The 27,090-nt window shown below is 41.6% G+C and overlaps 1 protein-coding gene across 1 annotated transcript; it reads left to right on the top strand.

Annotated features, from left to right (window-relative positions):
* Positions 1 to 1,524: 1,524 nt before the first annotated feature.
* LOC147718293 (nicotinamide N-methyltransferase-like) lies at positions 1,525 to 26,788 on the top strand. Its single transcript, XM_086918255.1, has 3 exons — positions 1,525 to 1,691; positions 9,462 to 9,669; positions 25,635 to 26,788. Exons 1-3 carry the CDS (start codon positions 1,544 to 1,546, stop codon positions 26,068 to 26,070), a joined length of 792 nt encoding a protein of 263 aa, XP_086774381.1. The 5' UTR covers positions 1,525 to 1,543; the 3' UTR covers positions 26,071 to 26,788.
* Positions 26,789 to 27,090: the final 302 nt, after the last annotated feature.

A 27,090-nucleotide genomic window follows, 5' to 3' on the forward strand; every position in this document is an offset into this window, starting at 1 on the left:
CTTGATGGAATTGAGAGCAGATTTGCTGCTCTTGCTTCCATGAAGCAAAGCAGAAATGTGCAATGACAGGGAGGGGCAGTTCAGGAGCTGGCCCTGGGGTGTGGTGGTCACCAGGGCCATGGAGGGCTCAACACGGTAGTCTGCCTGCCCCCCTTCCAATGTATATATATATATATCCCCAGAGAGGCGGTGGTCCCCGGGGCTGCGGGTCTGCAACAGACCCCTGTATTTGCATGCAGTGTGCCCTAGGGAGATGGTGGTCCCTAGGATAGTACGGGGAGGGGCATGAGCCCCCCACACTTCTTTAATTAAATTTAACTCCGGGGATGTGGCAGTCCCTGGGATTAGGGGGGCCCATGAGGCCCCCCACGCATAATTAAGGATCACCCTGGGGAGGTAGTGGTCCATAAGGCTGGGGGCCCCTTGCATAATAATTGTGCAATGCCCCAGTACCTGGCCCACCTTTTTCTTGTAACTTGGTTCTACCAAGATGGTTGCAAACACTTTTTGGTTTAGAATTTTGGCAGCCGATCAAAATCAAGCTTGTGCTCGGGAGGGTTTGAAGATCCACCACGGTCACCAGAAATATAATTCTTTTTAAATATGAATATTTCATGAACTACTGAACAGATTGACACTTTTAAAAAAAGACTTTCTGAACCAAGAGCTACCTTTTTGCCACATTTGGTGTAATTCCGTTAAGCAGTTTGGCCAATGGAAATTACCATGGAGAAAATGCATCTTAGATCCTCCTTTTTTCACAGCCCCCACTGACAAATCACCCCAAAACTCTCAAGACAGAAGCTGACCAGACCCCCCTGTTAGTTTTGAAAATGTCAACCAGCGCCAACGATATTGGCAAATCAAAAAATGATTGTCCAATGGTAACTAGGTCCTAACTATAACTACCTACTGATGACTACTAGTAGGTAAAGTATGTATGTGGGTGTATATAGTTGAAATCTCTCTATCAAAATGTCAAAATGTTTTTTTCATTCTATTACATGTGATTTGGTGTTATGATGGGGATTAAAAGGTGAATCATTTCTAAACAAATGTTCTCAAACATGACATTTGCAGTCTTTATATATAAAGCATTAATTTTAGTGATTATTCACTGTGGTTAGAATATTTTATTGGTGTGTAAATATATGTATATCATGTGATTTCTTACGATGTATGTAGAGTTGAAAACATTCTGCATGAACGCAATGCATCAGCTATAATAGTGTCCAATCATCTTATTTGTTCTTTGATCCAGTCTTTGCCTTGGCATCTATAAAATATGTTGAGCCACATATCAAAACCTCCACAGACATGTGGTTGTTTGTTAATTTAGTGTAAGGCCAAAGCCTAACAATACAAGTATACCCTTGGGCCATTGACTCTAAAGGTACAAGTGAAATTGTGTAGAAGCTGAAATAAGCTGCATATGTAAACAGATTTGTCTTTGTTTGAAAATCATTTACAAATTAGATTTCTGCCTATATAACTTGAGAGCAAGTAGCACAGGCAGAAGGTTGGACAAGGGTGCATAAGAGAAATGGCTGCTACCATGGACATTAAGGAATTTCTGGAGAAGTGTTCTGATACACAAAAGGTCAGAGAGGCCTACTTCATACCAACATCTAGTTATTTTGAGGATATTGCTACTGGAGTGTTTTCTCATTTCATCAAAATCTTGTCATCAGGTATGTACTATTCATGTCCCTGCCCATCCACAGACAGTGGAGTTGTATGCATATCTTTTTGCAGAGATACACTCACGGTAGAATATCATCTAACATAACTATTGTGTCCAAACCATTTTCAAGTGTGGGGATGTTTAATTGTTATGCATAAATTATGCATCACGTTTTTGGAAATAACTCTAAATTATTGGTAGCACTGTCTTTATTTCAGATATGTGTGTTCCAGCTCTACAAAGTAAGAGTAATTGTTCCTCAACTGGAAACAGAAGGGATTTGGCCTGATCTCTCATGGACTGTGGGTTTAAAGCAGCTTTACTGAGATCCTATCTGTTTTTTGGCCATGCGAGCCCCACCGCACCTGTGCAAAATTGTCAGCATTGAGCCTCACCAGTAACAAAAAAATGTACGGGGGCAACCCCAGACCTGACAGGACCTCCCACAGCCCCTCCCAGGGCGCTAGGTTCAAAGGCAGTCTTTATATCTATAAACGCTAAGTAAAGACTGCCTTTGCCCAGTACCACCACCTTCCAATAGAGGAGCACCAGTCTAAAGGCCTGTTCGATGGTCCCGGTGCTGGACCTGAAACCAGCTTGGTAGTCTGATAAGATGTTGGGATGTATGACGTTACTCCGCATACTTTTACTCCGCATACCGTTACAACGCGACTTTTACAACGCATACCATTACAACGCATAGCGCTTTGAGGTGCTGGATAGTGGTAAGTATAATTTACTATTCTAACTCCAGTCCCCGTGGACCCTAGGGAAGGTGTTGGATAGTAAATTATACTTATTCCCTATCCTAGAGCGCCCCCCAGCGCAATGCGTTGTAATGGTATGCGGAGTAAAAGTCGTGTTGTAATGGTAGTGCGGAGTAAAAGATGCGTTGTAACGGGTGTATACCAAGATGTTGTTATCGGCCACCCACTGAAGCACCCTCCACAGAACCAGTTTCTCTGCAACCTTCTGTGTAGCATCAATAAGGCTAATTGGGCGGTAATTGGCGGGGTCATCCCGGCACCCCTTTTTAAAGATTGGGACGACCTCCGCCCCTTTCCATGAGTCTGGGACTTGCGCTCTATTATTAATAGCGTTGAGTAGGGATGCAATTAACCTCCCCCACTCAATATGATTGGCACATAACAAGTCTCCCAGTAACCCATCGGGGCCAGCTGCTTTAAGTGGCACCAACGTTTTTATTACGTTTTCAACTTCTTTAGGAGAAAAAGGGTATCCTAGTTGGTCCCCTAGGAGGTCACTTAGGATGAAATGGGAATTAGGCATCACCTGATTACCCTCCATGGTGGTATTATAGAGGAACAAGAAGTGATTGTCCTGTGATATTGCATGTGATGAGGGTATTATCTGGCCTGCTCCTAGCCCTAATTAGGTTCCAAAACCCTCTAGGGTCCCTTCATGCACTGGCTTCCTTTAGATTACACCAGCACCTGTCCTCCCATTCTTTCTTTGCTGCATTAATAGTCGGTTTATACTCTTTCCTAGCCAGCCTAATTTTAGCCGGGGATTTGTTTTTAACTGCTGCAATAAGTGCAGATTTTTTACCCCTGCAATTTTTAGTAAACCAGCCAAAAAGGCTCTTCCGTTTCTTACAGTCCGCCAAAGGAGGATCCCTGCTTGGGATTAAAAAGAGATTACTCAAAGCCTTGATGGTCTCGCAGAAAAGTGGAGTCACATCACTATGTGCCAGGGAAGCCGGAATCCAACTTGGTCTGAACTGCCACTAAGAGTGCCCCTATAGCTTGGGTTTTCCCCTCGTCCATAGCAACCTTGCACCACTTAAGACGCCTCCCGCAATTTGTAGGACAGACTTCCATAGTCGAAAGCACTTTAGTTAGCATTCTTCTCAATACCACTGCCTGTTGTGGGTCCCGTTATCATGGGGTCAGCACCCTGCACTGTACCTTGGCCTGACACACTAGGCCCTGGGGTCTGACTCACCTGGGAACCCCATGGGGTAGAGTCCTGAACAATGAACACACAACCAGTAGCAGTCACTGCCTGAACCTGCCCAGCTCCCTAGTGCCTGCCCTCCTCCCTGATCCTCTTTGAGAGGCACTCCCATCCGCTATGGTCTCTCAACCTGATCTTCCAGAGCAACTGCCCCTGCCCCTGAAGGATGCAACCTCAATACAGTAATCGCCTCAGGCAAAGCATCTACCCTATGGACTAGTGCCCGCTGGAGTACCTCGTATGTTGAGCACTTCAAACCAATTTGTGATCCAGACATAGTGGCAGCATAGTAACACAAAGCTCACATTATTCTACAGGCCACCAAAATAGGAATTACAGTCTGGGTGCCCTGCACACCCTGGTACCCTGCTCTTTAGTTTCCTTCCAGCATAAAAAACACCCCACTAAGGCACTTCAATAATGCTGCTTCCAATGCGTTGCCCACAAAACCTAGCCTCCCAGTTAACTAAAACAGCACAAGCCCACTGGCAAAAATCTGTCCCACTTCATAGAACAGGTGAAAACAATTTGAGAGCTCCCAACATGTGAAAACAAGAGCCCAAAAAATGCTCACTAATATAAGCAGTGCTCTAGGTGCTGAAATACCAGCCCTTCAATCAAAGCTCTAATAGTCATTAACAAGCAACTGCACTCAACAGTAGTCATGAGCTGCCAAACATGCAGTCTCCTAATGCTGCACACACTGTTCCTGCAATGGTATTCACAAACTGCCAGAGCTAGCAGATTGCCTAAAACACTGCCCACACAACACGCAGCCCCACTCAGCTGCAGCAACAGCAGCCCCCGATCTGAGCCACCACTGAGAACAAAATACATAGGTCAAGTGAGCTAGGCTGAAACTAGGGTGGCCCACCGACTGGAGATGACAGTGCTGCAGCTTGTGATGTAGCTGCATAACTGCATAACGGAGTGTAGCACGCTGGCCTGCACTTAAGAAAACTGAAAACAAACAAAGAAGACGCCGCTGGTATGGTGTGGCAGGAGCAATGGGGCAGCATCCTTGCGAGCCAGTGGGGTTAGCGAAAAGACACAACTGCTGCCTCATGCCCCCTTTTATGGGCAGGCCTTTGGGGTCTGATCAGACATGCACCCGAGAAGCACAACAAGTACCTCTGGAGTCACAGCAAAGCCAGCGTTCAATTGCTGTCTGTGTTACTGAGGGGCAATCAGAATTGTCTGGTCTTCTTTTGAATCCACAACAGTTAGCAAACCTACGAATTTATAAGTGTCTAATTTACTTAGGGCAATTCAGAAACTACATAACTTTAAGAAGAGCCCTTATCCAAGAAGGGAAGGAAATCTGTTATGGACTAATAAACTATTAATCCATAATTATTTATGCCTGCAACATTACTGAGATGCTGCACAATAACAAATGTGTCTCCGCACCGGAAGCAAACTCACCTAGGACACACAGTACAAAGCTGCACAGCTTAAAACTCGAAAGACACTGGGCCAAATGATTAAATATAAAAAAAGTAATGGTGCCTTTAATTGTATTATAAATGTCAAACTCTGCCCCCACTGAAGATGGAAGAAATAGAGGGGGTGATCTGACATCTTTTCTACTCATTCTTATCAACACTGATGTGTTTAAGGACCATCTTGTGTTATATTCTCTACAGGTCTCTGTATGTTCTCATTGCTACGTAGGACATTTTTTCTCGCAAAGGCACGATGCGACGATCTCTGGAATTGCGACAATCTCCGGAGCGACGATGTGCGAACCAGCGGTGATCTTCTCTCTCGCAGCTCCTCGATGCGATGGTTTTTAGGACGACACTCGCAGCGACGTGATGCGGTCCGCAAGCAAGCAGTGCGGCGATTTCATCCACAGACGACAGGCTCTGCGACAACACTCGCAGCGATGTTAGGCTTCCCGCACCGATCGGGTGCATCCCGCAAATGAAGGATGCAACGGCTCTGACAGCGGCAACAGGCACTGCGAGTGTTGTCGCAGAAACCATTGCGTCGAGGAGCTGCGAGAGAGAAGATCACCGCTGGTCCGGCATCGTTGCACCGGAGATTGTCGCACCTCCAAAGATCGTCGCATCGTGCCTTTGCGAGAACAAACTTTCTACGGAACCCACGCACCGGAATCCATACAAGTGGCTTTCCGCCCCATACAGACCGGATTCGTCACAACAGGCCTGCTGCTGCAGCGGGGCTGTCGCATCGCCACCCCAGGTCTCAGGAGCAACGCATTGCTTGTTTTCCACTACACCAGCTTCTGCTTTTGGAACTTTGTCGCAACTAAAAGGTACTGTGAGTAAACGTGACGCAACTGTGAACTTTTCACGCAACTGGGGAACTTTTTACTACAACCTTAAGAACTCTTTTGTAACCATATTCTTGAAGTGTGCACGTTGGATTTTTGACGTTTTGGTCTTGTGTAGTTTAGATTAAATAGCTTTATTTTTCTAAACTGTTGTAGAGTCAGTTTGTGGTGTTTTCACTGTTTTACTGTGAGTTTTGGTACAAATACTTTACACATTGCCTCCTGACAGGCATCAACTTGCAAGGCTTAGATTCATACATTTCATGGATTTTAAGTAACTTAGGGGCAAATTAACAATGGCCTTGCCTCCGCTTTTTTGGCTTTAAAAGCCAAAAAAACGAAGATAAATGTGTCGCCCTATTTGCAAGCCTGTGCATTAGGGCTTCTAATGAGATGCAAAGTGGGAGTCACTGGGCGTGCCCCTGACGTACTACCTTATCACGAAATGCACATTCTGATATTTACAAGGTGGCCCTAAGGATTTTAGCAGATGTTAGTTTTTGGCGAACACCGCAACATCTGCTAAAATCCTGACTTACCTATTCACAACATAGGGGGTGTATTATACTGATACGACCACTGAGTTGTATCAGCAAGGTTATCGCCATTTTCCATGGAACATCGCTGCAAAACCAGCGATATTCCATGGAAAACACCGATATCGCAGGAACAATTATCACCATTGCGCTATGCGTTGTTGATACAGCGCTAGCATGGCGATAATTTACTGCGATAAAAAATCTATCACATAGCATGGGAAGCGATATTTATCAGTGGCCATTGACAATATGCCCTTTAATTTTTAGTGCTCTTTCCAAATCATGATGCATTTTGAGCCTGTTCCACATAGTGTCTCCAGTGAGCCAGGGACACTGATGGCCAAAACCTTGCCGTCTTAAATGATAAAACTGATCTCAGAAGAATATTCCACAGGATGTACTAGGCTAGCTTTAAGATCTTTCTGGGAGACTATGGCTCCAACGGCATAGGAAGAGACATCTGAACCAAGAATGAATGACAAGTCACTATTTGGGTTTTTTAAAATAGGAGCCAGGGTAAGATGTTTTTGGGTAAAAAGCATTAAATTAAAGGCCTTTTCAATATTACTCCATGTATGGCATTTGTATTTACATATGTTAACTTGCTTAATGCATTTTACTATTCTCATAATGCGCATACATTTCATATTTTTTTGATTTAGTTTTTACATTGCTCCAGAGGCCTGCTGAATTTTTGCTTCCTTAACTTGATATAGGTACAATTATGTCAGAGGTCTCATTTACAAGGTGTCTATAAACATTGCAAAGTCCAGTTTAAGGAGCTAGCAATTCTTTTACTGCCTTTACTTTTGTCGACGCCCATGTGGATTGCTTTCAACCGATCTGAAGGTCAATTTCTGGGGGTTTGCCAAATAATGTTAATTACCTTCTGGTTAAGTTCAGTGAGTAAGAGGCATGACATTGACTATTCACGCATCTGTAGCACTAGGTCTGTGAAGACACTTTTTGATGAGAATGGAAAATGTACTCCAGCCAGTTGTTTACTCTTTTCTTATAAGGATGAACATTATCACCATTAATATTTAATGAATAAATGAAAACATAGAAACAATATTTATTCCCTTTAAGAAAATACAGGCATGGTGGAATTGAAGTACATGACATTTCTTTTGCACATTTAATGAGAACTAAAGGATTAAAGCACTAGCTGTGAAGACACATCCATAAAACATGACATTTGTACAAGAATGAAAAAAGTATGCTTTCAATTTCCATTTGAAGGAATGTTATGGGAATGGCAGCTTTGTCCAATGCCAGCGATGTAGATATCTTTGATATACTTGTGCTGGACAATTGATTTATAAGCACATTGGAGCGATAAAAGTATATCTATTCATGAAATGTGAAAACAAGAGTCATTCTGATTAAAATCAATGTCCATTGAAGACAATACGTTTAAAACAATCCCTTTTAGAGACAGGGGTGTTTTGAATAAAGAAATCTACATTGTTAGAAATCTTCATTATTACAACTAAAAAGTAGCATTCCAAAAGCAAATCCTGTATGTTTCTTTACAAGCAACAGCACTTCTCAAACATTTCCCCTCAGCTTAAAAAGCTACAAAGGTTTCCCATTATAACATTGTTAAGTAAAATAAGACATACATAATTTGGTACAAATCAAAACATAGATACAGAAGACATACAATTGTTCATAGTCAGCTGGTTGTGTATTGATGAACAGCATTTACAGAATTAGAATAAAATGAACTCCAACAGCCACCAATATAATTCTGAAATAAGTCATTCAAATGCATTTTCATAGAGAATTCAGGGTAAATATTACACTGTTTTTGTGGGTCGGAGCTGTGTTGTTAAGTTGGAGATGTTTGTGTATATGCCCACTCTCTCAAAAGCTATTTGAAATAGTTCAGCATGCTGATGGCTACAGCATGTCTATAGCTTTCTCAGCTTCTGCCTCGTAGTCCTTGTAATGTTCCTGATAAAAGGAGCTGAACAACTGACAGTTGCCCCAGTTGGAGTGAATCACCTGACCTTCCACTTAACTGTCTTATTCTAGACTGGATCAGTATGTCTCACTGCCATGCAGTGGAATTCATTTTGGATCACTTTTGGTAAATGCATCAAGTTGAAGGCTTGGAGACTGCCTTTTCAAGACCATCAAGATGTACTTGAAGAATTCATGAGCTTTGGATTTAGTATCAGACATTAAAGAGTTACAGAAGGGATGCACATCTGCTTTAGTTATGCAGCAGTGACCTTTTTAGCTAAGACCTGCTGATTGTCTCTTACTGTGGTATGATGGGGCCTTTGGGGAAATGGAGATAACATTCTCGGTTGTTGTTTAGAGAAAGTTATCCCAACAACGCATGCTCCTTTATCTCTACCAGAGGTACTACACCCAAAGTCTGCTAACTACCAGGTACAACGTCTACATTTTGGGTGTTCCATTTTAAGATATCCCTCATAACTATCTTCTGGAAACAACCTTACCTTGAGCAAAGTATGCATCTCCTATACAGAGGAGACATACGCTATGAGAGTGAACTGGTTTGACCTGATTCCAGTACATATTGGTGCCTTCCTTATACTTCTTGAGATTTATATAATAATAGAATATTCTAGTCCTCAGTTTGGCGGCTATTAAATGCCCCATGACGGAAGACCCACCCTTCACCACTGATAAAATGCATGATTGGAAGGAACGCTCTTCCTACTTCCTCACCACCCAGGAACTAGAGCTGTGCCCCAAACAAGAGACTGTCCAGCCTTGAGCCCAATATAAATCTAGGGAGGTTACGCGGCTGAAAGCAGAGCCTGAGAGTAAGGAAATTTGACTCTTGTGACACAAGTAGATCACAAGTTCACAATATGTAACATATAAATGATAATGATGCACAACAGTGCAAGTCTATTTATTCTTGTTTGATGATTCAGAAGACATCTCACATTGTACATAATATGAATATTTTTCTAAACAGGTGATATTAAAGGTGAAACGGTGTATGGACTTTCCTTTGGACCCTATATCTTTTACACTCTCCCAGTCTGTGAAAATTTCAAGAAGATCAACTTTGCTTGTCCAATTGACCGCTCCATCCAAGAGGTACAGAAATGGCTGAAGAATGAATCTGATGCCTTGGACTGGAGCGGAATTGCAAAGATGGTGTGTGAACTTCAGGGCTGTGGGTAAGGATTCTACTAAGTATTAAAACTGTCCATCTATGTTTTGTTATTCAGATTACCTTTGCAAAACTGTCATGGCTGCCATGGCCACTCCAAGGGTGTGCTGATGAGGCTGTGTTCTCGCGAAATATAGACACACACAGGACAATGTCTTTTTTTTCTTTAGCAGGATCCTACATGCTGGGAATCCATGCCCACCACAAAAGATTGTGTTACTCATGTCTTTGGTGTTCGGGCACAGTAGAGACAAAAAAATACACCCAGAGACCAATATTTTGCCTGCTATTCATGCATCCCTATATAGCTGATGTTTTTGTTGCTAAATTATGTTATTCTGATCTTCAATTTTTGTTGCTAACACAACTGAGTTTGTGGTACTTACTTTGAGTACTGTGCCTGCCACCAGTCTAATGGGGAGTAGAGGGGCTTGTTTCTTTTTTACACGCTGCCTTGCCATTCAATAAATGTATTTCGAAATTTGCGAAAGAAGGGATATCTGTTATTTGATAATTCTTACTTCTGGGAGTTTCTGATGTTCTTAAAAACAAATCAGGGCTCATAAATCACCATGAGGAGAATATTATCACATCAAAATCACATCACTGGTTAGTTGCACCCAGTAGCCTACATTTGTCATAAGCCAACCCTGTTCAATTCAACCACACTTTAATCTGTGGTAAATCAGAAACTGTTCGCAGTGTCCACCTACTTTTTGTTCCTATCTTGACTACTAAGGGCTGGTTTTATGACTCTGACTCTGCCCTGGGCTCTGCCAACCACATTAAGGTTCACAATTAGACAAGGGGTATTCGAACCTCTAAGTCCCTAGTATAAAACAGGACAGGGAGGTTTAGAGCCCTATTAGATTTTCTAAACTGTGTGCACTATTGTGGTTACTGCTGTCATTTTAAAAGCCAGTCCAGTTGTGCAGGCAGCTTTTAAATTTAAAATATAGCCAAATTCAACTTTGGATTTAAAGGAACTTTGAAATTATTACTCTACCTTATTTGACACATATGTCACCCATAAGATCTCCTGTAGGTACCCCAGGGGCAGGGAGCCTTGTACGTTTAAGCAGGGAAATCATAAAAGATGTTTTAGAGACCCTGGTTAGGAAAAAAACAACAATTTCATTGTATCTCACTGTAGTGAATGGCTCCATAGGCTAATATTGTCGCATTTTATTTATGTATAAATATTGAAAGGAGCCACGTACAAATATATTTCAAGGTATGACACAAAATACGTTATTGAGCTTTCTTTTCTGTGAGCCAAAATAGAGCCTAGTAGCTTTTCTCTTGTGATAGGCCAGCCTCAACGCAGGCTGCCCAGGCTCCTTCAATGAGGTGTGAAAAGCCCTGCTTGAGAGACAGTGGGTGTCCTGTGGGCTGAAAAGAACATGCTGCAGAGCACGATGGTAGGAGGTGGTGAGGTGTAGCTAAACTGGTCCTAAAAGCGAGAATGACACTTTAGGGCAGCGTAGGTTGACCTCCAGATCCTGCCACCACAACCACAAAGAAGCCCTGTTATTATATTAAGGAGAGAATTGGAAGGGGAGTGTTTAGGAAAATTAGACATGCTGGTAGGTTAAGTTTATCTGATCCAGTTCCTCTGGAGAGCATTTCTCCATTTTGGATTTTGAGGGAACAGTGCTTTCTGGCTCAATACTATGCCTCAATTTGGAGGAAGTGGTCATGGACCTGGGTGACATGCTACATCCCATTGGTCAGGGGCGCCCTCCTGCTTGATGTCCAGGATCAGTTGATCAATTTGGAAGAGAATCATAGTGCCTCAGATCTGCTACCTGACGCAGCAAGGTGAAGAAGGACTGCCCTGCTGGAATCTAGATCTGCTACCAAAGGGTTGCACTCTGAAGGTCTGCACCTTCTGAACGATTTGATACTAAAATCATAAGGCTGTTGCTTTGCTTCAGAAGAATTAATGAGTGGACTCCCTGCCAATACAGGTTAACAGAGCCCACCTGCATCATCTCAACCAAGAGTCCCATCAGGATTTGGCCAAGTGCATTGTGGGAATTGTATTCCAAATATACAAAGGGCCATTTAGGAGATTCAAGACCCTCCTATTTATGTTTTGGACACATTCAACCCTCTTTGAGAGTCAAGCTGCCTAACTTCAACAGCGACTTGCTGTGTATTTCAGGTTCATCCTGCTGAAAGCCCTGGAGCTTCATACTTCCAGGATTTGTCCAGGGCCTTGTGATGTAACAGTTTGTTGATATTGAATCAAAATTGGCCTGCTGGAGGGGTTCGCTTAAAGTCAAGCGAACAATCCAGAATAGTTTCTAAGTCTGAAGGTAACATTTTGACTGAGGCCTCCTAGTGAGTGTTCCTCAAACTTTGTTCTGGTCAAGCACAACCAGATGTCCTAATGTGTCATCATATATTTTTTAGGAAAGTGTTTATTCTTAAAGAATCCATATCTCTGGTTCCCTACGTTGGACTTTTATAATTTCGGTGTCTATTTAATTATACAAATATAGTCTTTTTTTATAAATTAGAGTTGTATTTTTTTGTGTGTTGTGTCTTACTTATTTTATGTATTGATGTTTTAATTGCTTTCCACATCTGTCTTCTAAGTTATTCCTGCCTGCTTATTGCCAGCTTCCAAAGGTTGAACAAGGGAATCATTTATTGAGTCCTTGATTGACCCTTTTATTGTTTTTGTGGCCCTATTACTAGTGGTAAGTCACTCCTTATCACTGCTAATGTTCCAGTTTCCAACATAGCCAATAGAGAATTGTTAGCTATAAAAGTAGTGTTTGAAGAATGCTATCACTATTTATTGGAGAATAGCATACTTCTAGCATTTGGACAGTTCATTGTAATCTACAGTTAGCCAGTAGCTCAAGCATTGTCTGGTAAACAGTTAGTTGGGCACAGTTTCTGAATGATTATAACTTCATTTTCACTTTCAGTCTGAGAAAAAAGAATGGGATAGCAGGTATCACTCTAATGAACTCTCAGTTCACCCTACTCCTAGAATACCCAATGAGAAACGTGTGGGAGTAATGGCACCTATTTAATTTGTGACTCAATTTCATTGAGAACAGGTCCCTGAGGAAGAAGAGAGGTGTTAATACAACATTCTAGTATTTTAAAGAGTAAACTGCATTATGTTAATATAGTCAAATTTTTTCCCACCAAAGAGCTACAGGACCAGGTTTTACAGTCGAGCCACTCTAGTCATTTAGCAGGCCATCCAGGAGAGAAAATATTCTAGATTTTGTAACACACCATTTCTGCTGGCCTAAAATACAAAAAATCACAAGAGATGTGTAGAGATTTGTGCAACATATGCTCAAATTAAGGGTTTCCCATGCAGCATCCACTGGGATAATGCAACCTGTTCCGGTTCCACCATGTCTGTGACATACAGTTTAGTTTATTTGGACTATATAGTTGAATTACCGCACTTGATTAATTAAATACCATTCTGGTAACAGTTGATAATTAAACTAAAATAGCATATTTTCTGCTTCTTAAAGTATTGTTGTATGCAAAAAGACTAGCTGAGGTTGGTAGTTTGGCAGCATGGGGTGCCTTTAGTTCCTATTTCAGACTGGGGTTGGCAGTTTGTTTCACATTTTTGGATAACCCTTTGTGACTTCATAGGTATTGAAGTTAGATTATCTTCCAGTAACCACCTGTATACAGATGGTAAAACTGAGAGAATAATTCAATCTCTTGAACAGCACTTAAGATGTACTACCTTGCAGGAGAATTGTGATTGGGATTCTTGGTTATATAATGCAGAGTTTGCATGAAATAATTTGACCTGCAAATCTTCAGTTTTCTCTACCTTTTTCTGTACATATTGGGTTTCCACCAAAATGATGAATGCAAACATCCAGAGACCCAATGTAGTGCCCACAGCTCATGAGTTCAATAAACACCTAATCCACATTCACGCAACTGCAAACAACAATCTATAACAAGCCAAAAACGGATTCAACGAGTTTGCCAGCAAGCATAGGTAACTTGAATTGTTGTGCAGCATTGAGATTCAATTTTGGTTATCAACCAAATATTTATGCCTTGGACATTTTAAGAGATCAAGAGTGATTAATCCTGTTTCTCTAATACATTACCTTCCCACCCTAATACTGACTTATCCAGTGATTCATATTTCATTGATCAAGCCATTAACTGAAGGGACCACCTTACCAAACACACCCCCTCCAATAGAAATGAGAGGTCATGCAGAATATGGGGTTAGAGCTATTCCATACTTTAAAAGAGTTCGATAACATCTATTCTGCCTTGTTGATTTGAATGGTAATTAAAGAATATTGGTGCAGAATCCTGTCATTCTGATCTTCTGTTTTTGCTGCCAACAAAACTGTGTTTGTGGTATTTAGTTTTAGTGCCTACCGCCTGCCTAACAGGGTTTCCCTGGGCTTGTTCCTTTTTTCTGTGCTGCCTCATAACTCCACAGAAGGTATTTGGAGACCTGCAAAAGAAAGTAAACACATGCACCAAAAAGAGAACTGTTGCAACTAATTAGCAAGATGCATGCACAACAGTGAAATGTACAAGAACTTAGCATAATGGATTACTGTGTTTTTGTTACATTCACTTGTGAGTTTTTCTGAAGTTCCTGAAAACACAAACAAGACTTAATTGAACGGTAAAAAAGTACTGTTTGATGTTTTGACAAGACTCTGACCCTAAACGATTGTTATGCAACATTGTGGTATTTATGCATTTTCCAGTATATGATTGCTCGTGGAAGCTATCAGGGAGTAGGGTTATAATTCCCTGGATTTATCCAAGTCACACTGATCCTCCCTAAGTGATCACATAGTTAATAGGAGAGTTAAATAGGAAAGTTACATATGTCACTACATTTTCCTAGAAGTGTTTATTAATGTATTATTTTGCATTTATTTTCTAGGGAATCTACACAAACATGTACATATTGCCAAAATGACCACAATTTAGTGGGAAAGGTTCCTGGTAATACAAATACGAGTAGATAGACAGAGTTATTTAGTAAAAATTTGAATCATCTAACATTATACTTATCATTTATGTTATTTCGGTAGACACATACAGAGAAACCAGGTTAGAGGAGGACATTAATTTATCCATTTCATTTTTACCCTGAGTACTGTTGCTGTTCGAGTCTTCTGTTAGGGCTCCATGTCAGTCATTATGTGGCGCAAGGGACTGGCATCTTAATTACTTCTCCCTCCTACAGGATAACACAACCTGAAGATCAAACTAAAGAGCAGGTTAGTGCCAAGTGTTATCCTAACCCTTATAAAGAATGCTAATTCTCATAGAGTGAAACAAACATGCATGAGGAGAGTTGAACAAAAAGAATGTATAGCTGCCACTGGAAGAAGCAAAAAAGAACAATTCATGTTTTATGTACTACACTTGGGAATCCATGTTCACAGCCTTAGTTACTCACAATCACAGATAAACCAAAGGCTCTCTAAGCTACTCTTGATTCTATTTAATCATGCTTTTCATCATATAAATGTTTATACACTATACCAATTCAATTCTACTTCCTGATTTTGGAAGTGCTGATTTAGTTTTGGACTGACAGGCATCCGTATACACTGGTAATTTCACGTCCTCAGGCTGCGTTGTGAATTTTGAGAGCGAGTGGTAAAGTGTTTTGTATTAGTGTCAATCTCACATATAAAAAGTACAACACGACTCTTGGATACTGAATCTTTATGACATGCATTTCTTTGTCTGATGACTGCTTACTCACATTATATGGCGTGCCTCATCACAGGGTTCAACATGTAGCACTTGGAAGCATCCATAGGTGCTCTGCATTTGAACCTTGCAGTCAGTCATTCGGGGAGTCAATATGAAGACTGCATTGAATGCATGCTTTTCATCATCATAAAATAGTCTAAGAACATACAAACCCACCTCCACTATGTCGCCCCCAGTGGACAGGCTGGCGGATTGACAGGTCATACGACAAAGTAACTTTGGTTTCACCTTATGGCTCCTACAAAGTTATGCAGAGGTAATTGTATGGGCGAGTGTCTCTGGATCTTTTCAAGCTTCTATATAGTTAAATATGACTAAAAGTAGGGCCAATAAGGCGAGAAGGTGTACACTGAAAGCTACTACTGACTTTTGGATTATGGAATTCTCAGGACCTAGTTTCCCTTTTCTTGTGCATGTAGGTTGAAAGAAAAGTACAAACAAATGTCAGTGAATGACCTTGGTTGCACTACAATACAGTTTCTCTATATGAGAGAGAGATACATCAGTATAATGGGATATTAGACATTTACTTGTGGCTGCAGAGGTTGACTTTGCAAGACCACTTTATGGGACATACCATTTTCATATTTACCCTCACTTTCACGGTCATGCCAACCAGGAAGGAGTGGGTTGATTGGTAAAATGGATCCCTCAGATGGGAAGAGCATTGTATGCATCTTTCAAAAGGCATCTAAACCAAACAACCCTACAAACACCACATCTGAACCAAACAACCCTACAAACACCACACCTGTGCACTAAGTGTATCAGTTTGTAAGCAGTGTGCATTGTTTTAAAAGATCAATGATCAGCACAGCAGGACACAAGAGACAAATATAAAAAGGAAAAGAGTCATATGTTTGCTAGAGTGGATCATAAATGTTAATTGCTTTGCTACTTCTTCTACTGTGCCTACTGTGCCTCAGATGGGACAGTTTTAAAATAGCTGCAGGTCGGTTGTAGATTCTGGTTTAGAGTCAGCATAAAGGCTTGCAACAGTGTAAGACGAAAATTATCCAACATTGTTAAAACACAGTGACATAGGAGAAGTAAAATTGTTGAACAGAAGGTAGATATTTTTCACATGTTCCTTTGCAGCAACTTGATAACAGTAACTTCCCTGTACCAATCGAGGAGTGTCGGGTGCCTCTTTGGTCCTGAAGATGGCTGGCAGGCTCAAAGAACTGAAAGAAAGTCTGCAAGATATTGAATCTAAGATTTATCATCTTACACCAAGAATGGATTATTTCAAAAGCTAAATAGGCAAACCAAGCATCAGAGTGCTGGATGTGGTGTCCAGGGTCCCAACACCCAGCTTCTCTCACAAAAGAACATACATTTATGAATGATGACTTGAAAGACAGACCACGCCACAACAACATCAGGATCATTGGCATGGCTGGCACAGAAAACTCAGCAAATATGGAACCTCTTTTTGCAATACTGCTTGGATCCATGTTTGCATACAAGACATTTTCAACAGTTTTCATTATTGAGATAGTCTATGCCTGCCTTGACCCCAAACCAATCATAGACCTGTTGCAAAATTGTAGGGTCAGCGAGAACATCCTGAACCTAAATAGGAAACATCTGTATCTCTAATAGAATTGCTCAGTAGTACCATTCCAGCCAGACTTTACACATCTTTTGCAAGAAGACAGATGTAATTTCTGGAAGCCAAGAAACAACTTTGTAAATAATCGATCAAATACACCATGTTTTTCCCAGCCAAACTAAGAGGGGACAATAATTAGAAAGTACATTTATTTATTCAATCTGAGTCAGGGTTGGAATTCATGAGGACCAACATTCAACCACAAACTGGAAGGAACGTATGTGCCAACTTTCCAATTGCTGCCTGTAGTGGCCAGAGACACAAATCAGCGGGCAGTGATAACGATTGAAGAATGTGAAATCAGTACACACTTTGTATCTTGATACAGCTATTTATACCTATCTATGAATATCCAAGTACTAATGATCAGCTTTAATGTGTGACAAATATCCATGTGGGATACGTTATACGATCATGGCTGTTATTGAACATATAGAAAACCAAAACAAATAAGTGCTTTATCCATCAGGCCTCGATGTGTACAAAATTATAAAAGCCACATCCTCAGTGGTTTATTAGGTTATATTTGTTCATCATGGCTCTTAGAAAGAACATAATACATTAATAAATATCCATTGCATCCTGGGCTGGACATTCACTCTCTGGCAACCCCAGAACTCTTTTCTTCTGCAATCAATCCTACTGTCACTCTTGGTAAAAGAAGCATTTTACTCTATTTCTTCTCCAAAACAGATATTTTCCAATACCTAGAAAAAATAAAGTTAAGTGCAGATGGTACAGTGCTCAAAGTTGCTGTCGTATGCATCATTTAGAATGATATGTATGTACAGAAGTGATGTATCCAAAAGGTAACAAACATACAGTCTGAAAATTACAGATTATCTCTTCTAGAATTGTTGACATTTTGACCATACTTGCAATTTACAGCATCTCCTCAGGAAAAAAACATGCCATCTTGCACCTCACCTATTAGGACAAAAAACTTCCAATCAATGTACTGTCAAGTGCCAGCAGGGGTTAGGGGAAGGATGTGGAGAGCCCTCATTGGAGTCCAAGAGTTAGTATTTAGGATGTTCAGTTTTGTGAAGTGTAAGGCCTGCCTATTAAAAACATGTTTTCCAATGTTATTGGTGAATATTTTAAATTCACATTTCTAATTTCCTGTCATATCAAGCTTGGATTTCTTTGTAAGGGTAATATTGTTGACCTGTTACACATCCATGATGACATATGGAAGCAGGCAATTCTCATCCCCCTTTCAAAGAAACCCGACGCGGACCCTGCTGTTCTCAGTAACTACCGCACAATATCCCTGTTACAAAAACCTGCCAAAATTTTGGAAAAAATAGTACAGGAACAACTATCAGACTATATTGAAAGCCATGACCTGTTACATGAATCGCAATCCGGCTTTAGGACCGGCTATAGAACGGAGACTGCACTTCTAGAGGTGGTGGAGACCGTGCGGGAGACTGTGGACAGGGGAGAGGTAGCCATGCTTGTGCTCCTCGACTTGTCTGCGGCCTTCGATACGGTCTCCCATGCCATCCTCCTGAATAGACTCCGTGAGATGAGGATCTGCGGCACTCCTCTGGCCTGGATTACTTCCTTTCTTACAGACCGCACACAACAAGTCTGGTGCCTCCCTTTCTGGTCCAAAGACAGGAAGCCTCTGGGCTGCGGGGTGCCCCAAGGATCTGCTCTAAGCCCCCTCTTTTTTAACATTTATGTTGCACCCCTATCAAAGGTAATTGAGTCTCTGGGGGTAAGAGTGAAATCGTATGCTGACGATACTCAGCTTATTTTTTCTCTTAAAGATCACTCACCCTCTGGTTTTGACAATTTCAGAATCTGTCTTTCCAATATCGTGGCTTGGATGACTTCAAACACGTTAAAACTTAACACGGACAAGACCGAGGTGTTATTTTTTAATCTAACGATTCCCTTATCCCCCTCCACCTGGTGGCCTGTGGAACTCAACCCACCACCTTCCCCGGTGAGGGTGGCCGCAATCTTGGAGTTCAATTTGATAATGATTTATCTTTTAAAACCCAGATTCAGAAAGTCACCTCAGCATGCTTTGGGAAACTTCATATGATAAGAAAAATCTCCCCCTTCCTTCCTAAGGAAGTATTGAAGACAGTGACACATGCCCTAATCACGTCGCACTTAGATTACCCGAATAGTCTATATGTGGGACTACCTGCCTATCTGCTTCACAGACTGCAGATAGTGCAGAACACTGCTGCCAGGCTAATCTGCAAAGTCCCCTATCGACACTCAATCTCCCCCCACTTGAAGAAATTGCACTGGTTACCGATCACGGCTCGCGTTAAATGTAAGGCCCTGGTACTAGCTTTTAGAGCTCTCAATGGAAAAGGCCCTAAATACCTGAGTCACAGACTAAAACCAGTCCACTCCGCTCTCTCAGATCGAACCACCTTCACCTTCTGTCAACCCCCCCATTTTCGTTATGCGAGAAAGGGAGGCAGAGCCTTCACAGTGGCAGTATCCAAGCTGTGGAACTCTCTGCCCATCAGTCTTAGGACTATTGACACTGAATCTCAGTTCAGGGGCAAATTGAAAACCTTCCTATTTTCAGGCCACTAAGTCCTGCCCCGTTGTTCCGCATTCCTCAGCGCTGGGACACCCCCGTTGGGGGTAGCTGTGCGCTCAATAAATGTCAATAATAAATAAATAAATAAATAAATATGGTAGGTGAAAGATAGATGCCAGATTTCAGACTATAATATTCCTCAATCTTTGGTAGGTTGAGTAATAAGTTCTTGGTTAGTATTTATGGCCTTTAGACAGGAATAACAAGGGCATGTTTTGGCCATAGCGGTTAATGATGCCGACTAAATTGTTTCCAGGAGCAAGAAGTGCTACCTTGGAAGGTATTTTGCTTCTTATTGTTTCACAGAACGAGATAGGAAGTGCTGTAAGGATAGCAAACATTTACAAGTAACATACATGTGATGTACTGGAGAAGGAATTTGTAAGAAAGAGAGGAGAGCATGCAGATTATGACTCCCAATAGAAGATATTCATGAAATTAGTGTGTGCTATGAACATAAATCGATCAACACTCTTCCATGAGAGCAATCATTACAAAACTTCAAATGAACATATCACTTGGGTTTCCTGATAATTAAATGTGAATAGAAAGGTGATCTCATGGGGGGAGGCAGAGTCTATCTGGCCAACCACCCTGAGACCCACCTCTCCTATGAGACTGGCCGAGCTCTGCCGAGAGACCTCCGGCGAGGTTCCTCTCCTAAGATTGTACAGGCGAGTAATCACACTACTACAGAGGGACACCACACAAGGATAGAGTCTTAACATCTTTATCAGTAATCAAGCAAGTATCTCAGTAGAATATGTACAAGAGGTATCGAGGGATCCTTAAAGTCTTAGTAACGGAGGGAAGGGGGTAGCGAGACAGTCTTGGTACCAGCCTGGTACAGGGATACTCTGCGCTCAGCTCTCAATCCTCGAGCTGGGGGGTTCCTCGGAGTTGGGACGCGGCAGCGCCAGCAGGCTTCGTAGGTGGTCTCAGCGAGGTTGGGCCGCGGCAGTGCCAGCAGGGCTCCGAGGAAGGTGTCAACGAGGTCGAGCCGCGGCAGTGCCAGCAGGGCTCCGAAGATGGTTTCAGCGAGGTAGGGCCGCAGCAGCGCCAGCAGGGCTCCGAAGATGGTTTTAGCGAGGTCGGGCCGCAGCAGCGCCAGCAGGGCTCCGGAGATGGTTTCAGCGAGGTCGGGCCGCAGCAGCGCCAGCAGGGCTCCGAAGATGGTTTCAGCGAGGTCGGGCCGCGGCAGCGCCAGCAGGGCTCCGAAGATAGTTTCAGGGGGCGAAGTAGGTGAGTTCATCTCAGGGTCTCTTGACTCCAGGATACAACTGCTGTCCCATTCCAGAGCTGCCCCAGTTATAGGTTTGGAGTCCTTTGATATCCTGACCCTCACGCCTGGGGGTCAGAGGGGACAGGATGAGAGGGTCCAGACACCCAGCAGGGGGGTGGAGCCAGCGCCCAGGGAGGTCAGAGGGCTATCGAAACCAGGCGTCCGAGGACGGCTGGAGGGCCATCGAAACTGCCTTCCTCCTTGATCGGACAAGTAGCCACTTTACCACCTGGTTGGATCTTGGTGCCTCGATGTCGAGGCTTGGCTGGGGCCATGGCTGAGGTCGGGCAGAGGTCACAGGGCCTGGACATGGAAGGTCCAAGATGGAGTCGGGCCGGAGAGGGTGGTCCTGGACAGAGGTCAGACCCGTAGCGTGGGGCGAGTAGGGGTCGCCATGATCTGGAGGGGCAGAGCCGGTGGTTGCCAGGGGTGGCGGCTCTCATGAAGGTTGGTGGGGGTAGCATCAGGCCGGAGGACAGGGGAAAATGTCATCTGGGGCTCGCCATGTGGGAGGAGTGGGACCACGCCACGAGGCCGTGTCCAACAAATTTGTAAGAGAGAGAGGAGAGCATGCAGATTATGACTCCCCACAGAAGATATTCATGCAACTAGTGTGTGCTATGAACATAAATCGATCAACACTCTTCCATGAGAGCAATTATTACAAAACATCAAATGAACATATCACTTGAGTTTCCTGATAATTAAATCTGATCATTCTCCTGAAGGGACCAAGAAAACTTGGTGAGAAGCTATGTAGAATGTAAACTCTTTGTGCAAAAATTCAACAGATGGAGCTATTAGCATTTTTCATTGAAATTAAATGACAAGTTTTTTAGGCCTTCACTGGTACAGTTAATATTACAAAAACATACACCCGAGTGATATTCTTGCAAATGTTACTTGAGCCTCAATATGTAAGTCAGATGATATTTTATTATTGATATTGTGACATACAACCATGACTTTGGTTAATCCTTATTCAGCCATTGGTTTGTTGGGGTGTCAGTCACATATTGGCCATTAACAGTCGATAATCCAATTGGCAATTTTTTGTGACTGGAATGCTAGATTACTGTCTTTGTCCATATGTGTAAGGGGCAAGCAGTGACAGACAGAAGAGTCGTGCCATGTACCGAATAGGCAAAGCAGCGAAACCTGAGCAGGGCAAGGTGCTAAACTGAACAGCTCTTGATAGTGGTGCTTGTCTCTGCACCAGCATTGTATTGTCTGAGCAAGCTTTCTGGTAGGCCCAGTCCAGTTTGGGCTCCCATGGGTCACTGACTCTATACCATTTAAGTGATCTTAGGATTTTGCTGTAATTACTTAGCAGTTTTTTTACTTTTAGCGTCAATGGCTTTCTGAAAATACCTTAGAAAATACATTCTTTTTTTAAATATTTAATTTCAAAACATTGTCATCTTCCATTTACTAATCCACTTCCCTTTTGACATTGCTACAGTAAATATATGAGATCTCCAGTGCACAAACGTAACACTCTCAACATAACTAACCAACAAGAATAAAGAAAGCTTATATTAGCAATTTACGGAGGGCCCGATTCACAGAATGAACTTAAGACTCAATCCTAAATGTACAACTGTTTTGGTATTCACAGAATGCACTTACTACTTTTGGCATTCACAGAATGAACTTACTACTTTTGGTATTCACTGAAGTTAGGATTTTGTCTTAAGTGTGTCTTAAGACAAACTTAAGACAGACTTAAGACGGACTTAAGACTGACTTAAGACAAACGTAAGACAGACTTAAGACAGACTTAAGACAGACTTAAGACAAAATCCTAACTTAAGTCTGTCTTAAGTCTGTCTTAAGTTTGTCTTAATTCTGTCTTAAGTTTGTCTTAAGACAAACTTAAGACAAAATCCTAACTTCTGTGAATACCAAAAGTAGTAAGTTCATTCTGTGAATACCAAAAGTAGTAAGTGCATTCTGTGAATGCCAAAAGTAGTAAGTGCATTCTGTGAATACCAAAATAGTAGCAAGTTTGGGATTGAGTCTTAAGATCATTCTGTGAATCGGGCCCTAATTCTTTAACGTTTGTAGTAGCGTGCTACTTACCACAAAGTATTTCAATGCCTTCTCAGTGAGAATATGTTATGTTATGTTATGTTATGTTATATGCCATTTGTATATCGCACGAATACCCGTAGGTGTCTTGGCGCTTCCGGTACTACTTACTACGTTTCAGACTACTACAAGAGCTAAGAAGAGCCGAATCTTCAGTTGCTTCCTAAACTCTAGATGCATAGGTATTTCCCTCAAATAACGAGGGAGGGAATTCCATTCTTTTGAGGTGTTATAACTAAAGCTACGTCCTCCCCAATTCACCTTCCTAATTCTGGTCATAAGTATCAGGTGAGAGTAGTAGGATCTCAGAGATCTATTCAGGGTATACCATTTAAAGAGATCCTGCAGAAATGTAGGGCCTTCCTTATGAAGAGCTTTGTGAGCAATGCATAAGGCTTTAAATTTCACCGTTTGGGCAACTGGCAACCAATGAAGGTCCTGAATACCAGTTCTGACTGACTAATATTTAGGCACATCCAGTATAAGTCTTGCAGCAGTGTTTTGTACTGTTTGAAGTTTTTTGAGTAGGGTTGCTTGAATATTGATCTATATCCCATTGCAGTATTTATTTATTTATTTATTTATTTTAGTGTTTTATAGAGCGCACAGCTACCTCCGACGGAGGTGTCCCGGCGCTGAAGATCTTATCTCAGAGGAGGGAATGGGGAAGGAATGAGAGTTTAGATCTGGGAGAAGAACCAGGTCTTTAATTTTTTTCGGAAAAGGGGTTCTGAGGAGGCGAATCTTAACTCTGTGGGTAACTGATTCCAGAGTTTAGAGGTGACAACGGCGAAGGCCCTTCCGCCCGGGCATGTGAGGCGGAAACGGGGTGTTGTGATTAGGCGTAGATTGTTGGATCTGAGGTTACGCTGTGAATGAGACAGTCTTAGTCTGCGTCGGAGGTATGCAGGGCCTCGGTCATTGAGGGCTCTGAAGGCCAGGGTCAGGGCTTTGAATTGTATACGCATTTTTATTGGGAGCCAGTGGAGTTTGATAAGGTGGGGGGAGATGGAGTGTCGAAAAGGAATATTGTTGATTAATCTGGCCGCTGCGTTCTGGACTCTCTGTAGCTGGTTGATGAGATAGGCAGGTGCCCCCAAATACAGGCTATTTGCAGTAATCTATTTTGGGAAGAACCAGCGAGGTCACCACCGTCTTTCTTGATTTTGGCGGGATAAAAGGACATATTTTCCTTAGCATTTATATCATAAAGTAAGCTGAGGACAAATAGATCTTTGCGCTCATCTTCGCAACGTCAGATGGTGATCCCTCGGTTCCGCCGGTCATGGCTAGGGAGCCAGTCCCTTTCCGTTAAAGCAACTATTGCATGGAATTCCCTTTCAGTGGATCTTCAGCATATCCAGGACTTCTGAATTTTTAAAAAAACAACTCAAAACCTTCCTTTTTAATCAGTTGTCTTAATCATCTTTGTTCTTCCCTGTCATTGTACATCTGCCTGCCAGGACACTCAGTATTTGTGCGCAATATAAATTCTATATAACAAAACATGTGCTATATAAATACCATTTACAGTTACAAATTGGAGTCTTAAGTGCTATATAAATACAATTTTTTACCTTTTTAATTTAGGAAATTGCAATTTCTCATGATATCTAACATTGTTCAGATGTAAGGGCCATGGTTGCATAGAGGATATCTTAATTTCATCTGAGATCTTAATGAGGTTAAACGGGGCATACGAAACTTTGATGGACTTATGAACACTTCATCTGTCTCTGGTCCATTATATTGATTGTTTTAATTGCCCAGGAGTGAGTGGGTGAGAAGCGTACTTAAGGGAGATCATCATTGAGTAGAAAGAGAAAAAACTGCATAGCAGGTTTGTCACATCCAACTTGTAGTAAATGTTAAGGGTATTCTAAGAATATGTTATAGGGAATGGAGTTTGACTTTTCTTCTCTGAATTCATTCAGTTGGTCTGTGAACAGAATGATGGTGTGAAATTCGATGTTCCTCATATCTGAAAACTTCACTTGCACTGACAGACATTGAAAGATGTAGAACTGCTTATAGTGTAAAAACTTGAAGTGAAATGTGCATCTGTTAAATGAAGGAGTGTCCCTCCACCTAGTGGAGGTGGGTACATTGTCATCTGCCTGTGTTTTGGAGGAGATTCTCTTGGGTTGATAGCTGTTGCTGTTTCTTACATGTATGAGAGGTTAGAGTCCCATGGAGAGTTGACTGATTGCAAAGGAGATGACTGCTCTCACAGTGAGGCTGCAGTATTGTGTGATGTGACATAGTACAGCATTGATTGTAAATGCATCTGGCAATGACCACATTTCTCATTATATGGATGTTCTTTGCATTGCAGGTATTGGTGTCTCAAAACATACACAATGCTCTAACTAATTCCAAAAATGTATACCAGCATGTTTAATAGGAAACCACAGAAGACAGACATGCACAGATATCTATATGATGAGTTCCTAAACCAGAGATTCCTCCACAGAATAGAATTATACCAAGTGTGCAGCACAAGGTCATGGGGACAGCCATCTTGAAATGGTCTATACATTTTAATATAATATTCATGTAGATGATTATATTCATATTACAGAACATCTTTTAGTCAACCATTTAAAACATGTTAATATCATTATATCTCCTTGCTTTCAGTGAAAAATGGATTGAGAAGCAACACATATTACAAAGAAAAGTCGAGTACGTTTTTAAATGTGATGTCATGAGCAGTAACCCGCTGTCGCCTATCATCCACCCCCAGGCTGACTGTCTGATCTTGGCGCACTGTTTGGAGAACCTTGTCAGAGACAAGAAGTCCTTCTGCAAAGCTTTAAAAAATGTCTCCACACTGGTAAAGAACAAAGGGCATCTAATAATGATTGCTGCCTTAGAAGCCACTTTTTTTATGGTTGGTGACGTAAAATTTCCTCTTCTCTGCATGGATGAGGATTTTCTGAGAGATGCTCTCATTAGGGCTGGTTATGTCATCAAGGAATTTCACATTATTCATCGGAAACAAAAAAGTTTGTATTATCTAGCAGATTATAAATATTTTGTCATTTTAAAAGCATGCAAAGAACAAGAGGTGTAACATTTCAATAGATGAGTAGGAAACTTCCCGAGGTACACTGATGAAAAAATCAGCTCGGACTAGTATAAAATGTTTTCTTTACAATTATAGTGAAATGTTGGTAAACCATAAAAATGTTCAATGAAGCTCGACATACAATGCTGAGTAATGATGGTGAGGAGAAATGTTAGTAAGCAATGCTGTCATCCCATCTCCTGCACATTGCTTTCTCATGACTCCTTGAGTTTTGATTGTAATTACAGTGCAAGAATCTAGATCCTCATGCAGGCCATAATAGTCAGAAGCCAGAGACCAGACTGGGCTAGTGCTGAGTTGTCTGGATAAATGTGCCATTAGTCCATATTAACTTCATTGAGGGAGGTTGAGCATGCACACCAATTTTCTATTCTAATTTTACAAATGAAAATGTTAATTTACCCTACTGAAGTGAGGGTCATATATTGAAATTCATTATAAGTTATAGGAACTTTGTCTGTTAAAACTATATATAGGGAAGTTAGGATTCTGACATCATATAATAGTGTGTGTCATATATAGAATGTATGAGGTTATGAGCAATGTACACAGAATTGTGGTTCAGGGGCATAAGCCACTGTCTATGCCCCTCCCTTCATTATCACAGTCTCCTTTCAACTGCTATTGACTATCCTGCTGCCAATACTGTTGCATAATTACAATAAAAGTGTCACAGCATAACCTTATCTAATGACATATTGTCCTGGATATGCATTTGAGAGTTGCAGTTTATTTGTTTTTTAGTAACTTTAGATATTTCAGAAAATGGTGATGGCTATCTTTGATGTTTTATTGAAGACTTGTTTTCATATTTTTATTTGTAGTTTGGTATATTGTTTTCTAATTGTAAACTGAATTTTATACTAATTTATGGACAACTTCTTTGGAAAAGACCTACTTGGTGATTTATCAGATGGTTTCAGGGGCATGTTGCCTGTTTGCATTAGAGCCCATGGCAGATGACACATGTGCAGGGCCACTGTGTCATCTCACTTATTTCTTTGT

This window comes from Lissotriton vulgaris, chromosome 4_1 (genome assembly GCF_964263255.1).
Source record: "Lissotriton vulgaris chromosome 4_1, aLisVul1.2, whole genome shotgun sequence".
NCBI lineage: Eukaryota > Metazoa > Chordata > Amphibia > Caudata > Salamandridae > Lissotriton > Lissotriton vulgaris.

Coding starts and splice junctions, on each gene's coding strand:
- LOC147718293 (XM_086918255.1), top strand. CDS start 1,544: ATGGCTGCTACCATGGACATTAAGGAATTTCTGGAGAAGTGTTCTGAT. Junction 1,692..9,461: donor CATCAAAATCTTGTCATCAG/GTATGTACTATT, acceptor TTTTCTAAACAG/GTGATATTAAAGGTGAAACG. Junction 9,670..25,634: donor TGTGAACTTCAGGGCTGTGG/GTAAGGATTCTA, acceptor CCTTGCTTTCAG/TGAAAAATGGATTGAGAAGC.